At 38.1% G+C, this 18,369-nt stretch overlaps 1 protein-coding gene across 1 annotated transcript in view; it reads left to right on the top strand.

Annotated features, from left to right (window-relative positions):
• Nucleotides 1-9,939, top strand: part of LOC308347273 (ankyrin repeat domain-containing protein 26-like) — a 141,011-nt gene extending 131,072 nt beyond the window's left edge. The window contains exons 27-28 of the mRNA XM_080810516.1: nucleotides 8,571-8,616; nucleotides 9,693-9,939. Coding sequence (XP_080666642.1) covers nucleotides 8,571-8,616; nucleotides 9,693-9,769 — 123 coding nt within the window. The 3' untranslated portion in view covers nucleotides 9,770-9,939. The remainder of the gene's footprint in view (nucleotides 1-8,570; nucleotides 8,617-9,692) is intronic.
• Nucleotides 9,940-18,369: the final 8,430 nt, after the last annotated feature.

The following is an 18,369-nucleotide window of genomic DNA, read 5'->3' as shown; positions in this document are numbered from 1 at the left end:
TATGAGCCATAGTTTGAAAACTAACAGTTATGAGAAAATCCTTCTAGTTAATAATTCTTTGAATTAAAATTTGCTGATACCTTGCACATTGCATTTCTGTGTATAATTTTCTTACCCTCCTAATTTTTTGATAAATGGAAAAGTATAAATAAAATTGCAAATGCCTTCTCCTTATTAGTGGACGTCAAGCTATTTCTACCATCTAAACACAGTTCTCACCTGGAAATAAAGGTCACAGAAATAAATATTTAGGAAAAGTTTTGGGGAGAAGATAGTAACATTACATTGGTAATTCCTTAAGTCATGTCATATAAAAAAGTGTTTTATATTTTACATAGTATTTATTAATGGTGTTATAAAATTGCTTCAACAAAAGTTTCTCCCATCAAGTGGTATTGAGTTATTAGTTTTACAAGGCTGCCTAGTAATGTTGTCAGATTATTAATTTTATAAGGCCTGAATATAATGTTATTGTCAAAAAGTGTTATGATCCCTCAAAAAATTAAAAATAGAAATGCAGTACCATGTGCCATTCAGTAATTATACTACTGGGTATTTATCCAAAGAAAATGAAAACACTAATTTGAAAAGTTATATGCACCCCTATGTTTTTTGAAACATTGTTTACAATAACCAAAGTATGGAAGCAACCTCAGTGTCCATCAATAGATGAATAGATAAAGAAGATGTGTGATACATACACAATGAAATATTTATTCAGCTATAAAAAAGAATGGGATCTTGCCATTTGTGACAACATTGATAGACCTAGTATTATGCTAAGTGAAATAACGCAGAGAAAGGCATATACCATATGATTTCACTTCTGCATGGAATCTAAAAAACTAAACTACTAATAGCCTACTGGTGACTGGAAGGCTTACTGATAACATAAATAGTTCATTAACACAGGTTTTGTACATTACATGTTTACATACTATATTCTCACAAAGCTAGAGAAAAAAATGTTAATGAGAAAAACACATGAGAAAATACACTAAAGTACGGTATCAAAAATAGTCCATGTGTAAGTAGAGTAGACCTGCATCATTCAAACCCACGTTGGTCAAGGGTCAGCTGTATATTACAAATATTCCCATCTAGAATTTTCTTACTTAGACCTTTCTCATGAAAGGTATCCTCTCACTGAATGCCCAAAATGGGGTCTAATGTAGGGTACTGAGGGTTGCCTGGGTGGCTTAGTTGGTTAAGTGACTGCCTCAGCTTAGCTCATGATTCCTGGGTCCTGGGATAGAGCCCCACTTCAGGCTGTCTGCTAAGTGGGAAGTCTGCTACTTCCTCCGTCTCTGCCTCTTCCCCCACCCATGCTCTCTATTTCTCATTCTGTCTCAAATAAATAAGTCAATAAAATTGCTGGTATAAACGTTGGGGTTCAGGTGCCCCTTTGGATCAATATATTTATATCTTTGGGGTAAATCCATAGTAGTGCAATTTCCGGGTCGTTGGGTAGCTCTATTTTCAGCTCTTTGAGGAACCACCCTACTGTTTTCCAGAGTGGCTGCACCAGCTTACATTCCCACCAACAGTGTAAGAGGGTTCTGCTTTCTCTCCATGCCTGACAACATCTGTTGTTTCCTGACTGGTTCATTTTAGCCATTCTGACAGGTGTGAGGTGATATCTCATTGTGCTTTTGTATTTATTTCCCTGATGCCAAGTGATGTTGAGCATTTTTTTCACGTCTGTTGCCCATTTGTGTGTCTTTTTTGGAGAAATGTCTGTTCATTTCTTCTACCCATTTCTTGACTGGATTGTTTGTTCTTTGGGCGTTGAGTTTGATAAGTTCTTTATAGATTTTGGATACTAGCCCCTTATCTGATATGTCAATTGCAAATACCATTTTCCATTCTGTAGGTCATCTTTTAGTGTTGTCAGTTGCTTTCGTTGCTATGCAAAACCTCTTTATCTTGATGAAGTCTTTATTTCCCTTGCCTTTGGAGACGTGTCTAGCAAGAAGTTGTTTTGGCCAAAGTCAGAGAGAATACAACCTGTGTTCTGTTCTAGGATTTTGATGGGTTCCTGTCTCACATGTAGGTCTTATATCCATTTTGAATCTTATTTTTGTGTGCGATGTAAGAAGATGGTCCAGTTTAATTCTTCTTGCTTGTGGCTGTCCAGTTTTCCCAACACCATTTATTGGAATGACTATCTTTTGTTCCATTGGACATTCTTTCCTGCTTTGTCCCAGATTAGTTGACCATAGCATTGAGGGTCCATTTCTGGGCTCTCTATTCTGTTCCATGGATCTCTGTGTGTGTTTTTGTGCCAATACCATACTGTCTTGATGATGAGAGCTTTGTCATAGAGCTTGAAGTCCGGAATTGTGATGCCACCAGCTTTGGTTTTCTTTTTCAACATTCCTTTGGCTATTTGAGGTCTTTCCTGGTTCCATACAAATCTTAGGATTATTTGTACCAGCTCTGAAAAAATGTTGATGGTATTTTGATAGGGATTGTGTTGAATGTATAGATTGCTCTGGGAAGCATAGACATTTTAACTGTATTTGTTCTTCCAATCCATGAGCATGGAAGGTTTTTCCCTTTCTTTGGGTCTTCCTCAGTTTCTCTCATAAGTGTTCTATAGTTTTCAGAGTGCTGATCCCTTGCCTCTTTGGTTGGGTTTATTCCTAGGTATCTTAATGGTTTTTGATGCAATTGTAAATGGGTTTGACTCCTTAATTTCTCTTTCTTCTATCTCATTGTTGGTGTATACAGATGCAACTGATTTCTGTGCATTGGTTTTATATCCTGCCACTTTGGTGAATTCCTGTAGGACTTCTAACAATTTTAGGGTGGAGTCTTTTGGGTTTTCCACGTAGAGTATCACATCATCTGCAAAGAGTGAGAGTTTGACTTCTTGCTAATTTAGATGCCTTTATATCTTTTTGTTGTCTGATTGCTGAGGCTAGGACTTCTAGTACTATGTTGAGCAACAGTGGTGGGAGTAGCTATCCCTGCCGTGTTCCTGACCCAGGGGGTAAAGCTTTCAGTTTTTCCCCATTGAAAATGATACTCACTGTGGGCTTTTATGATATTGAGGTATGTTCCCTCTATCCCTCCACCATGGAGAGTGTTAATCAAGAAGGGATGTTGTACTTTGTCAGATGGTTTTTCTGCATCTATTGAGAGTATCATATGGTTCTTGTCCTTTCTTTTATTAACGTATTGTGTCACACTGATTGATTTGCAGATGTTAAACCTCCCTTGCAGACCAGGAATAAATCCCACGTGGTCATGGTGAATAATCCTTTTAATGTACTGTTGGATCCTGTTGGCTAGTGTCTTGGTGAGAATTTTTGCATCTGTAGTCATCAGCAGTATTGTCTGTAATTCTCCTTTTTGTGGAGTCTTTGTCTGGTTTTGGGATCAAGGTAATGCTGGCCTCATAGAGAGAGTTTGGAAGTTTTCCGTCCATTTTTATTTTTGGAGACAGCTTCAGAAGAATAGATGTTAATTCCTTTTTTCAATGTTTGGTCGAACTCTCCAGGGAAGCCATCTGGCCCTGGAGTTTTCTTTGTTGGGAGATTTTTGATGACTGCTTCAGTTTCCTTGCTGGTTATGGGTCTGTTCAAGTTTTTCTGTTACCATTTCTTCCAGGTTGCCTAATTTGTTGGCAAATAGCTGTTCATTATACATTCTTAAAATTGTTTGTGTTTCCTTGGTGTTGGTTGTGATCTCTCTTCTTTCATTCATGATTTTATTAATTTGGGTCCTTTCTCTTTTCTTTTTGCAAAGTCTGACCGGGGGTTTATCGATCCTATTCCTTCTTTCAAAGAGCCAGCTCCTAGTTTTGTTGCTGTGTTCTACTGTACTTTCGGTTTCTATTTCATTGATTTCTGCTCTGGTCATTATTAATTCTCTTCTCCTGCTGGATTTAGGCTTTCTTTGCTGTTGTTTCTCCAGGTCATTTAGGGGGAAGGTTAGGTGGTGTATTTAGGACCTTTCTTGTTTCTTGAGAAAGGCTTGTATTGCTCTATACTTCCCTCTTCGGGACTGCCTTGGCTGCATCCCAAAGATTTTGAAGGGTTGTGTTTTCATTTTCCTTTGTTTCCATGAATTCTTTTACTTGCTTGTTAATTTCCTGGTTGGCCCATTCATTCTTTAGTCGGATGCTCTTTAGCCTCCGTGTATTTGAGTTCTTCCCAAATTTCCTCTTGTGATCGAGTTCAAGTTTGAAGGGACTGTGGTCTGGAAATACGGAGGGAATGATCCCAAACTTTTGGTACTGGTTGAGACCTGATTTGTGACCCAGTATGTGATCTCTTCTGGAGAAAGTTCCATGTGCCCTGGAGAAGAATATGTATTCTGCGGCTTTGGGATAGAGTGCTCTGAATACATCTGTGAAGTCCATCTGGTCCAGTGTGTCATTCAAAGCCCTTGTGTCCTTGTTGATCTTCTGCTTAGATGACCTGTCCATTGCAGTGAGTGAAGTGTAAAAGTCCCCTACTATTTATTGTATCATGCTCGATGTGTTTCATTAATTTTGTTATTAGTTGGCTTATGTAATTGGCTGCTCCCATGTTAGAGGCATAAACCTTGACAATTGTTAGATCTTCTTTTTGGAGACACCCTTTAATTATGACAGTGTCTTTCCAAATCTCTTACGACGGCCTTTGGCTCAAAATCTAATTTGTCTGATAGAAGGATTGCCACCCTGGTTTTCTTTTGATGTCCATTAGCATGGTAAATGGTTTTTCCACCCCCTCACTTTCAATCTGGAGGTGTCCTTGGGTCTAAAACGAGTCTCTTGCAGATAGCATATTGATGGGTCTTGCTTTTTTATCCAATGATACCCTATGTCTTTTGCTTGGGGAATGTGGCCCATTGCCTTTCAGGGTAACTATCGAAAGATATGAATCGAGTGCCATTGTATTACCTGTAATGTCATTGTTTCTGTATATTGTCTCGGTTCCTTTCTAGTCTATCTCACTTTGGGGCTCTCTCTTTGCTTAAAGGATCCCCTTTAGTATTTCTTGCAGGGCTGGTTTGGTGGTCACAATTTTTTTAGTTTCTGTTTGTCCTGGAAATTCTTTATCTCCCCTTCTATTTTGAATGACAGCCTTGCTGAATAAAGTATTCCTGGCTGCATATTGTTCTGGTTTAGCACCCTGACTGTACCATGCCAGTCCTTTCTGGCATGTCCTGAGCTGCTTTCTGGATTTTTCTCTTTGTCTCTGAAATTTGCAAGCTTCACTACTATATGTCGAGGTGTTGGCCTATTCTTATTGATGTTGAAGGGGGTTCTCTCTGCCTCTTGGATTTGAATGCCTTTTTCCTTCCCCGGATTACAGAGGTTCTCTGCTATAATTTCTCAGATATACCTTCTGCCACACCTCCTTTCCTCCTCTTCTGGGATTCCAGTTATTCTAATATTGTTTTGCTTTATGGTATCACTTATATCTTGAATTCTCCCCTCGTGATCCAATAATTGTTTATCTCTCTTTTTTCTCAACTTCTTTATTCTCCATCATTCTGTCTTCTATGTCACTACTTCTCCTTTCTGTGTCATTTAGCCTAGCAGTTAGAGCCTCCAATTTCTAAAATTTGAAACAGTTAATATTTATTAGTTAATTACAGCTCAGTAAGTCTGTAAAAGATAAGTAGTGTTTTATTTCACCATTACCCATTATGTACGTGATGAATTTTTTAAAATTTCTATTCAATTAGCTGATACATGATATATCAGTTTCAGATATAGTGTTCAGTTAACCATCAGTTGTATATAATACCCAGTGCTCTACACATCACGTGCCCTCCTTCATGCCCATCACTCAATTACCCCACCCCATCCCACCTCCTCTTCAGCAAACATCTGTTTTTTTCCTATAGTTAAGAGTCTCTCGTGATTTGTCTCCCTCTTTGATTTCTTCTATTTAATGTTCCCTCCCTTCCCTTATGATTCTATGCACTGTTTCTTACATTCCCCATATGTATGAAACAATATAATAATTGTCTTTCTATGATTGACTTATTTATCTCAGTATAGTGCCCTCCGTTTCCATCCACATCAGTGTAAATGGTAAGAGTTCATCCTTTTTGATGGCTTCATAATATTCTATTGTATTTATATATACACCACATCTTCTTTATCCATTCATCTGTTGATGGACATTTGGGCTCTTTCCACAGTTTGGCTATTGTGGAGATTGCTTCTATAAACATTGGTGTCCAGGTGCCCCTTCAGATCAGTATGTTTGCATCTTTGGGGTAAATACCTTGCAGTAGAATTCCTAGGTCATATTTTTAACTTCTCGAGGAACCTCCAAACTGTTTCCGGAGGTAGAGCCTCCATTTTTTTTTTTTATTGCATCTCCTTAATAACCTTTTGATTTCAACTTGGTAATATTTTTGTTCTTTTATTTCTGCGGAAAGGGATTCTCCAGTGTCTTTTGTGCTTTGTTCAAGCCCAGCTAGTATTTTTATAGTTGTTATTCCAAACTCTAATTCTGCCATCTTACTTATATCCATACTGATTAGGTCCCTGCCAGTCAGTAGTACCTCCTGTTCTCTTATTTCAGGTGAGTTTTTCCATCTAGTCATTCTGTCTAGAGAAGAATAGAAAATGAGAGAACAAAATACTAAAATAACAAAAACAACCCCAGAGAAATATAATCTTAAACCAATGAGAAGAGACCAGAAACCAAAATAAATAAATAAATAAAAGAAAAATTTAAAAAGAGAGAGAATATAATCGGACAGGTGTTGAGAACAGAGCAATACACTATATTCTGGGTATATTTTGGTCTGTTTGCTGGAGGGAACTACATCCCAAAATTGTAAAGAAAGAAAAAAATAACGTTAAACACTATGAAAGGATAGAATGTAACTATAAAAATTGAAATTAAAAAAGTTTAAAAAACCTGAGATGATAAAATGAGAAATTGGTTGAAATGGAAAAAGAAAAAGAAAATTAAACTTGAAAGGTTAAGGAGCCAGTCCTATATAGTATTTTCCCCCAGCACTAGAGTTTTTCAGTTCTCTGTGATTGGTTAAACTTGATTCTAGGGGGAAGTTGCTGCTGATTTTCTGAAGGAGGGGCCTGTTGAGCTTGAGCTGATTCTCAGAGGTATTTGCCCTGGTGGTATTGCACTGCCCTTGCGAGGGGGCCAGGCTAAGTAAGGGCTTCCAGATTCCTCTTTGTGGCTTTTGCAGTGCTTGAGAGGATTAGAATGAAAATGTGAGCCTCCCAGTGTCCAGCCCAGAGCTGAAAGCGGGCACTCTCCACTCTTCAGTGTGCCCTCACAGCAAAGCTGTCAATCACTCTTGTCTCCCTGGTTTCTGTATGCACTCTGTATACGCCCAGCCTTTGAACATTTTTATTTCAGCCATGCAACCCCCTTTGGAGTTTCCAAACTTTGCAGTCTCCTGTGGCATGCATTCATGCCGCTCCTCCAGGGGGAGGGAGGGAGGTTTTGCCCTGGATTTTCTGTGTGTTGGGCCCCTGCTCTAAGAGCCGTTACCCAATGGGATGGGGTTTGTGGTTAATGGCAACACTGAGCTGAAAGCCCCCTCCTCTGCTCTTTGATTGCAGCTGGCTTCCCTGCTGAAACACCTGGGAACTCTCCCATACTCAGGCACCCCATTCTTTCTGTGACCTCGGGGATCCTGAGGTCTGGCAATTCTACCTAGGATTCCGACCTACTTCTCCACCTGAGTGCTTTTCAAGCAGGGATGTCCCTCACCAGATTGGACTTATAAAAGTTCCAGTTTGCACGCCACTGCTATATCACTTTCTGATAAGCGGTTTATGCCCCCCACCCCACCAAGAGTTTATCTTCCCATATATCATCTTGGATTCATTTCTCCACGCCACACCTCCTACCTTGCAGAACGTGGTCACTTTTCTATTTGTAGAATTATAACAGTTCTTTTCTTAGATCTCAGGTTGAGTTCACAGGTGTTCAGAATGATTTGAAACCTCTAGCTGAATTCCAGGGACTGGACAAAACTATGGTCCCCTATGGCTCTGCCATATTCCTCTTCTTCCAGAAATTTTGTATATTTAATAGACCAATATTAATTGTACTTTTTATCAGATTTATCTAAATAGCATTACATGTATTTCTTCTGTTACCTAAGATTAAAATAAGTAGGGATTTATTTTATTTATGTGATTATCTTTCTATTTAAGCAATCCCTAACTTACTTTTATTCCTAATAGTGGTTTTATATGAAATTTTTTAAATTAATTTCTTTTCAGTGTAACAGAATTCATTGTCTATGCACCACACCCAGTGCTCCATGCAATTTGTGCCCTCCATAATACCCACCACCTGGGTCCCCCAACCTCCCACCCCCCGCCCCTTCAAAACCATCAGATTGTTTTTCAGAGTCTGTAGTCTCTCATGGTTCATCTCCACTTCCAATTTCCCTCAACTCCCTTCTTCTCTTGAGAGTCAATTATCATATGGTTTCACTTATTTGTGGAGCATAACAACATGGAGGACATAATAGTGTTATTTTAAGTTCACACTTCATAAGCTATATATGATTCCTACAATAATGTCTCTTGTTTAACTTGAACATTATAAATAATATTTTACTTATTTCAGATGCAGCAGGAGTTGGAAAAAAATATAGCTAGAGAAGTAGAGGAAGGTATGTTGCCAAATTTCTGAATTAAGATGGTCATTGATTTCTGAAATAGACTATGAATGGTAAATGGCATTGCTTTCCATTGTTTGGATAATAGGTAGTATGTTAAAATTTTTAATATATATCTAATAAAATGTAAAATATAAACATAATGAGAAATATACTTATTCCTCATTTAGTCATTGTGTTTCAGACTTTAAAAAAGAAAATCTCCAAATGCCTATTTATCTGTTATTTCAAGCTGTAATCTTCCTTCACTTCTGCCATCCCTTTGGAACTGTCAACCTGAATATGTGGGCTTTCTCAAATCCTTGTTTCTGCTAATGATATGCCCCCCCCAAAAAAAAACAGTCTTGTCTTAGGTAATACTTAGTTAAGCAATTATAGTTCAAATAGCTGTCACTTGACAGGTGACATTTAAATCTTCAGTCATTGATTTTCTCATTGATTTACCTTTTGCCCTTGGGTAAAATTCCAAGCTCCGTACATGGAATAAAAACACCCAAATCAGTTTGGTTCTAGCCAGATTTTTCAAACTTTCTCTATCACTAACATTTACCCTACTCTGCTGCTTTGCTCTCGCACCTCTTCAGCGTCGACTACTTGCAATTCCACAAGTGTTGTTCCTCACTCTCTGTGTATGTTCTTTGTATATGCATCTTCCCTCTACCTGGCACACTTCTTCCCTGTCCTTCAGGTATCAACTTACATATACCCTCCACCAAAAAGCAGACAATATTGATAGAAAACTAGCATTTTCCTTCTGTGTTCTTATGTTCAACTCTGAAAGTTGCCTGTTTGATTTTTCAGTCTGTCGTATATGATTGTTCATGGGTGGGCTCTGTTATCATCTTGTAATGAGAAAAACAGAAGCTCTGATATTTATCCACAATAGCAATTACCTCAGTGGGCAACCATGAGCAAAATGCATTTAAAAGTAATCTTGTATTTTATATTGTAGTTGTATTAGACATTTTTCGTTCTTCATAACACTCATAAGGCTTCAACTTTGTTTTTTTACTAACTTTTAGTTAAGAATGAAGTATTGTAGATAAAGACTAATTTTTTTTCCTTTTCAGCTGCTGCTGAATTTGAATCACACTCATCTGTTGGGGCCACCTCTTTAGAATCTACTTTTGAAAGACATTCAAATTAGGATGATGTACTGAAATCATACAGAGATTACTCACAGTTTCTGAAGAAAAAGTATAGCATCTGAAAGATAAATAGTAAAAATTTATTTACTGGATGTTTATACAACATTTTAATTGTTTCCTATTAAATGGATGATATGTAAAAATCTTTATTAAAGGAATATATTTTTGGATCATGTGTGTAATGAACGTTTATATAATATTTTAAGCTATGTTTCTTGGCAGCTAATTAACTTTTAAGCAGATTTTTTTTTTAAAGATTTTATTTATTTATTTGACAGAGAGAGATCACAAGTAGGCAGAGAGGCAGGCAGAGAGAGAGGAGGAAGCAGGCTTCCTGCTGAGCAGAGAGCCCGATGTGGGGCTCGATCCCAGGACCCTGGGATCATGACCTGAGCCGAAGGCAGAGGCTTTAACCCACTGAGCCACCCAGGCGCCCCTTAAGCAGATTTTTTATGTGGAAATCAGCATTATGGGTTTTACATGCTCCAGGCTGCCCAAATACCAGCTTTCTAAACAGCACCCAACCAACCAAGTTTTCATGAACACTTCAGTTATGTTAATTGATAACTTTTTGGCATTTCCCAATTTTTATTACTACATATGAACCTAGAGATTTAGACAGACATTATTTTGATATATTGCTGCTAAGTTTATTGTCAATGTTTGCATGTATTCTAATTTTTATAGTGCCATAAAACCTATGTATGATTTTAGTTTTAAATACTGATTCTGGGGCGCCTGGGTGGCGCAGTGGGTTGGGCCCCTGCCTTCAGCTCAGATCATGGTTTCATGATCCTGGGATCGAGTCCCACATCAGGGTCTCTGCTCAGCAGGGAGCCTGCTTCCATCTCTCTCTCCATCTACCTCTCTGCCTACTTGTGATCTCTCTCTCTCTGTCAAATAGATAAATAAAATCTTTTCAAAAAATAAAATAAATGGATAAATAAATAAATAGTGATTCATAGCTCTTCCCTCATGGTGAAATAAGATTTGCCTAAGGCTTTTCACCTTTTCTGTTTATTTTTTATTTACTTTTTGAGAACAGTCTTAACATTAGAAGAAAAAAAAGAACTTTTACCCCAGAACCATTTGCAAGACAATTGTTAAATTATGCCTGATTCTCATAGCATTTATATCCTACAAGTCAGTACATTCCACATAACTACGGTACAACCTTGACAATCAGACAATTAATTCTAATACAGTTGACCTTTAAATAATGCAGGGGTTAAGGGCACTGACCCTTTGCAGTCAAAAATATGTGAATAACTTTTGACTCCCCAAGAGTACTGTTGACCAGAAAACTTACTTGTACAAAAACAGTTAATTAACCTGTGTACTATATTTTTACGATAAAGTAAGCTAGAGAAAAGAAAATGTTATTAAAATCATAAGGAAGAGGGGGCACCTGAGTGGCTCTGTGGGTTAAAGCCTCTGCCTTTGACTCAGGTGATGATACCAGGGTCCTGGGATCGAGCCCCACATTGGGCTCTCTGCTCAGCAAGGAGCCCGCTTCCTCCTCTCTCTCTCTGCCTGCCTCTCTGCCTACTTGTGATCTCTCTCTCGCTCTCTGTCAAATAAATAAGTAAATAAATAAAAATCTTTTAAAAAATCATAAGGGGGGTGCCTGGGTGGCTCAGTGGGTTAAACCTCTGCCTTCAGCTTAGGTCATGATCTCAGGGTCCTGGGATCGAGCCCCACATCGGGCTCTCTGCTCAGTGGGGAGCCTGCTTCTCCCTCTCTCTCTGCCTGCCTCTCTGCCTACTTGTGATCTATCAAATAGATAAATAAAATCTTTAAAAAAAATCATAAGGAAGAGAAAATACACTTGTAGTACTGTCATGCATTTATTGAAAAAATCTTCATATAACTGCACCCATTCAAACCATGTCAACTATACATTCTTTTTATTTTTTTAAGATTTCATTTATTTATTTGACAGAGAGACAGTGAGAGCACAAGTAGGCAGAGTGGCAGGCAGAGAGAGATGGAGAAGCAAGCTCCTTGCTGAAAACAGACACTGATACAGAACACCATCCCAGGACCCTGGGATCATGACGTGAGCCCAAGGCAGCTGCTTAACCGACTGAGCCACCTAAGCACACTATACGTTCTATCATTTAATCATTTAGTCCTCATGCTCTTTTTAAGTTTTGTCACTTGTCTGTAATATCCTTTACAGCAAGAAAGTTCCTGTTCAGAGCCATGTATTTAATTCAGATGTTGCGTCTCTTAGTCTCTTTCAGTTTTGAACAGTTCCTTAGTCAGTCTTTCCCGGATTTTCATGACTTTTAATCTTTTGAATAGTTAATTCCAGTAATGTAGAATGTCTTTCAGTGCAGGTTTTTCTTATGTTTCCTTATGATAAAATTCAGATCAGGGATGCCTGGGTGGTTCAGGTCAATATCCCAGGATTCTGGGATTGAGTCTCGCATTGGGCTCCGAGCTCATTGGAGAGCCTGTTCTCCCTCTGCCTGCTGCTCCCCCTGCTTGTGTTTTCTCTCTCCTAATACTGAGTTTTCCCAAACACAATTTTAATTGATTAACTCTCAATGTTTACAAAATTTCCTATAAAGGTCTTGTGGATATTTTTTAGATTTATTCCCAGTTATTTGATACTTTTGATCCTACTATAAATATTATTTTAAAAAATCAATTTCATTTCCTGTTGCTAGGTTATAGAAATAAAATTATTTTGCATATGGAGCTTAGATTCACCTATCTTGCTAAACTATTTTATTATATTGTTTCTCCCAGTTCTGGAGGCTGGGAAGTCCAAATTCCAGGCACTGGCAGATTCAGTGTCCAGTGAGGGCCTGCTTCCTGGTTCATAGAGGGTGGTCTTCCTCCTGTTTCTTCGTACTACACAGGGCCATGGGAGCTCTCTCAGGACTCCTTTGTGAGGGCACTAATCCCATTCATGAGGGTTCAACCTTCATGAGTAATCACTTCCCAAAGTCTCCATCTCCAAATAGAATTACATTGAACACTAGGATTTAACATACTAATTTGGGAGCCGGGGGGACAGAAATGTTCAGTCTATAGCAAGGCTGTTCCTTGTTCTTTGCCAGGTAGACCTCTCCACTGTGGCTTTTTACTTCACGAGGCCAATAAGAATTTCCCTGCAGAGAGGGCTCAGTCGTCTTTTAAGGATTTCACCTGCTTCAATCAGGCTTACATAGAATAATCTCTTTTTGATTAACTCGAAATGAACAATTAATTATACCTGCAAGGGTCCTTTACAGTTGCCATGTTCTAATGACTAGAGTCAAGTCACAGATCTTGGCTACACTTAAGGGAAAAGGATTATAAAAGGTGAGAACACCAAAGAGCATTTATTATAGGGTCACCTAGGGTCTTTATTTTACAATTATATTAACAGATCTCTTATACTACTAGTTTTCTAAGTTTTATCATGGATGAATGTTGAATGAATGAATGTTTATTTTGCATATATTGAGATAATTTTTTTAATTTGTCAGTGTGGTGAATTACATTATGTGCTCATGTTAAGCCAATCTTGCATTTCTCAGGTAAACTGAATTAAGTTGTGATTTCATTCATTTGTTTCATACATTGCTACTATTGATATGCTAATATCATAGTGAGGATTTTCTTCTGTCCATGGATAATGTTAATACAAGGGATATTGAATACGTTTAACTCAATTTACTTGGCTTCAAACTTATGTGTATTGTTGCTTTGTGTTTTCTGTCTTGTATCTTTAAAAAATAATCGACATTTTTATAACTTTCATATCATGCTCTCAATATGCATTTAAATTGAACTATATATTTAACTTTTTTCCTCTCTTCTTCCATCTCAGAATTTCTATTTGGGATTATTTTTCTTCTGTTTGTTTATGTACATACTTTAAAATTTTCATGAGTGAGAACTGCCAGGTAATAAACCTCTATTTTAAAATGTCTTTATTGGGCACCTGGATGGCTCGGTGGATTAAATGTCTGGCTTTGGCTCAGGTCATGATCCCAGGGTCCTGGGATCAAACCCCACTTCAGGCTCACTGCTCAGCCTGGAGTCTTCTTTCACTCTGTCTACCCCTCCCCACCACTTGTGTTCCCTCTTTCTCTCCTCTTCTCTGACTCTCTTACAAATGAATAAAAAATTTTTAAAAGTAAGTAAATGTCTTTATTTCCTATTACTCTTGATATACATTTTCACTGCACAGAGAGTCCTAGGTGAATAGTTATTTTCATTGATCATACAGAAAATGTCATTCCACTGTCCTTTGTCTTTCATAAATGCTCTTTAGAAATCAGGTGACTACCTGTTTCTCCCTTGAGTATAATCTGTTCCCCACTCTGCTCCTTTTCCCCACAATTTTTGGTTACTTTAAAGATTTTAGTCATGGGGGGGGGGAACACCTTTTTTGTTTGTGTTTGTTTACTGCAGGTATACTCGTATGTGTCTAGATTTGGATGTCTTATTATTTATCTTAATAATGTTCCATAATTAGAATTGCATTCACAACAGCTCCAAAAACCACGATATACCTAGGAATAAGCCTAACCAAAGAGGCAAAGCATCTGTACTCCAGAAACTACAGAACACTTATGAAAGAAATTGAGGAGATGAAATCACATCCCATACTCATGGATTGGAAGAATAAACATCCTTAAAATGTCTATGCTGCCCAGAGCACAATTTACACTTTCGATACAATCCCTATCAAAATACCATAGACATTTTCCCAGAGCTAACACAAATAATTCTAAAACCTGTGTGGAACCAGAAAAGACCCCAAATAACCAAAGGAATGTTGAAAAAGAAAACCGAAACTGAGGCATCACAATGCCTGACTTCAAGCTATATTACAAAGCCATAGTTATCAAGACAGTATCGTATTGGCACAAAAACAGACACACAGATCAATGGAACAGAATAGAGAGCCCAGAAATGGACTCTACATTCCACTAATCTTCGACAAAGCAAGAAAGAACATCCAATGGAAAAAAGGTACTTTCTTCAATAAATGTTGCTTGGAAAACTCTACAACCACATGCAGAAGAATGAAACTAGACCACTATCTTACACCATACACAAAGATAAAATGGATGAAAGACCTCAACATGAGAGGAAGCCATCAAAATCCTAGAGGAGAACATAGGCAGTAACCTCTTTGACACTGGCCACAACTTCTTTCAAGATGCCTCCTTCAAGGTAGAGGAAACAGAAGCAAAATGAACTTTTGGGACTTCCATCAATCTAAGTTTTTACACAGCAAAGGAAACAGTCAACAAAACTAAGAGGCGATCCACAGACTAGGAGAAGATATTTGCAAATGACATTTTGGATAAAGGGCTGATATCCTAGATCTATAAAGAACTTCTCAAATTCAACACCCAAAAAACAAACAATCCAGTCAAGAAATGGGCAGAAGACATGAACAGACACGTCTGCAAAGAAGACATCCACATGGCTAACAGACACATGAAAAAATATTCAACTTCACTAGCCATCAGGGAAATTCAAATTAACACCACAATGAGATGCCACCTTACACCGGTTAGAATGGCCAGAATTAACAAGATAGGAAACAAGTGTTGGTGAGGCTGTGGAGAAAGGGGTATCCTCTTGTGCTGTTGGTGGAAATGCAACCTGGTACAGCCACTCTGGAAAACAGTGTGGAGTTTCCTCAAGACGTTAAAAGTAGAGCTACCCTATGACCCAGAAATTGCACTATTAGGTCTTTACCCCAAAGATAAGGATGTAGTAAAAAGAAGGAGCACAGCACCCCAATGTTCATAGCTGCAATGTCCATAATAGCCAAACAGTGGAAGGAACCGAGATGCCCTTCAAGAGATGAATGGATAAAGATGATGTGGTTTATATATACAATGGAATATTACTCAGCCATCAGAAAGGATGAATACCCACCATTGCATTGACATGGATGGAGCTGGAGGGGATTGTGCTAAGTGAAATCAGTCAGGCAGAGAAAGACAATTACCATATGGTTTCACTCATATGTGGAACATAAAGAATAGAGTTGAGGACCACAGGGAATGCAGGGAAAATGGAATGGGATGAAATCAGAGAGGGAGACAAACCATGAGAGACTCTGGACTCCAGGAAACAAACAAGGGAGTAACTGGGTGTTGGGTATTAAGGCGGGCACGTGTTGGGATGAGCAATGGGTGTTATATGCAACTACTAAATCATTGACCACTACAACAAAAACTTATGATGTACTATATCCTGTCTAACTACATAATAAATTTCACTTGGCTTCTATGATTTGGTATCTCAAAACATATTCAGGCTTTCTTATCTAAACTTCATATCTCTTAACCTCTTTTTCTTGTTTCCATGGTTGTTTTTTGGTCTCTCTCCTTATATTTTCAATTATTTCTTCTCTTTTCCTAGTTAATTGTCACCTCTGCCATATCCAGTCTGCTGTCTGACCTAGCCATAGGAATTTAAATTGGGGTAATTGCATTTTTAAATACATTTTCTTTGGGTCTTTAAAAAATGTATTAAAATAATTAGTTTTTCATTATTTGAGAATATGGTTTTTTTATTCATTAACTGAGGGTTTTCTTTTTTTTTAAGATTTTATATATTTATTTGACAGAGACACAGTGAGAGAGGGAACACAAGCAGGGGGAGTGGGAGAAGGAGAAGCGGGCTTCCCACAGAGTGGGGAGCCCGATGCGGGACTTGATCCCAGGACCCTGGGATCATGACCTGAGCTGAAGGCAGATGCTCAATGACTGAGCCACCCAGGCGCCCGAGGATCTGCTTTTAAAAAGAAATAAAGGTTAAGGCTAGGGACCACTAATCAGACAATGGGAATGACTACATTTTTGTTCTTTTTAAAAAAATGTTTAGCTGTAAAATGTACAATGTGAAAGCCAGACAGACACCCCACTAAAAAGGAGAACTACAGGCCAGTGTCTCTGATGAACATGACTAGCAAATCAAATTGAATAATACATTAAAAGAAGTATTCACCGTGATCAAGTGGGTTTTATTCCTATGTTGCAGGAGGAGTGGTTCAATATTCACAAATCAATGTGATACTCCACATTAATAAAAGGATAAGAACCATATGATCCTCTAAATGGAGGCAGAAAAAACACTTGACAAAATACAGCATCTGTTCTTTTTTTTTTTTTTAAAGATTTTATTTATTTGACAGAGAGAGAACACAAGTAGGCAGAGAGGCAGGCAGAGAGAAAGAGAGGAGGAAGCAGGCTCCCTGCCTAGCAGAGAGCCCGATGCGGGACTCGATCCCAGGACCCTGAAATCATGACCTCATGATTTCATGAAATCATGAGCAGAAGGCAGAGGCTTAACCCACTGAGCCACCCAGGCGTCCCTACAGCATCTGTTCTTGATAAAAACCCACAATGAAGTAGAGATAGATGGAACCTACCACAATGTCATAAAAGTTGTATAAGAAAAACCCACAGGTAATATCATCCTGAACTGGGAAAAACTGAGAGCTTTCCCCCTATGGTCAGGAACAAGATGGATATCCACTCTCACCATTACTATTACTATTACTATTTAACATAGTACTGGCAGTCTTAGCCTCAGCAATCAGACAACAAAAAGAAATAAAATGCATCCAAATTGTCAAGGAAGAAATCAAGCTTTCACTCTTTGCAGATGACATGATACTCTATGTAGAAAACCTGAAAGGCTGCACCAAAAACATTGTTAGAACTAACACATGAATTCAGCAAAGTCATAGGACATAAAATCAATATACATAAATCTGTTGTATTTCTATACACCAATAATGAAGCAGCAGAAAAAGAAATCAAGGAACTGATACCACTTGCAATTGCATAAAATGTAATTAGATACTTAGGAATGAACCTAAACAAAGAGGTAAAAGGTCTGTATTCAGAAAACTACAGAACACTTATGAAAGAAATTGAAGACGACAAAAAGAATTGGAAAAACATTCCATGCTCGTGGATTGGAACAAATGTTGTTAAAATGTCTATGCTACTAAAGCAACCTACACATTTAACCCAATTCCTATCAAAATACCACCGGTGTTTTTCACAGAACTAGAACAAACAATCCTAAAATGCATATGAAACCACAAAAGACCTTGAGTAGCCAAAGCACTCCTGAACAAGGAAAAGCAAAGCTGGAGGCATCGTGATCCTAGATATCAAGCTATATTACAGAACTGTAGTCATCAAGACCGTATCCTACTGGCACAAAAACAGATATGTAGATAATTGGAACAGAAGAGAAAACCCGGAAATGAATCCACAACTACGTGGTCAACTAAGCTTTAATAATGCAGGAAAGAATATCCAATGGATATTCAACAAATGGTTTGGAAAAACTGGATAACATAATGCAGAAGAATGAAACTGGAGCACTTTTGTACACCGTACATAAGAGTTAATTCAAAATGGTTGAAGGACTGAAATGTGAAATAGGAAACCATCAAACTCCTGGAGGAGAACATAGGCAGGAACCTCTTCGATCTTGACAAGAGCAGCTTCTTACTAGACACATCACCAGAGGCAAGGTAAACAAAACCAAAAATGAACTATTGGGACTTCATCAAGATAAGAAGCTTGTGCACAGTGAAGGAAACAACAAAAGT

Source organism: Martes martes (genome assembly GCF_963455335.1).
Source record: "Martes martes genome assembly, chromosome: 8".
NCBI lineage: Eukaryota > Metazoa > Chordata > Mammalia > Carnivora > Mustelidae > Martes > Martes martes.
Note: the sequence above shows the minus strand (reverse complement) of the source record. Positions and strands in the feature narration are given on the sequence as shown.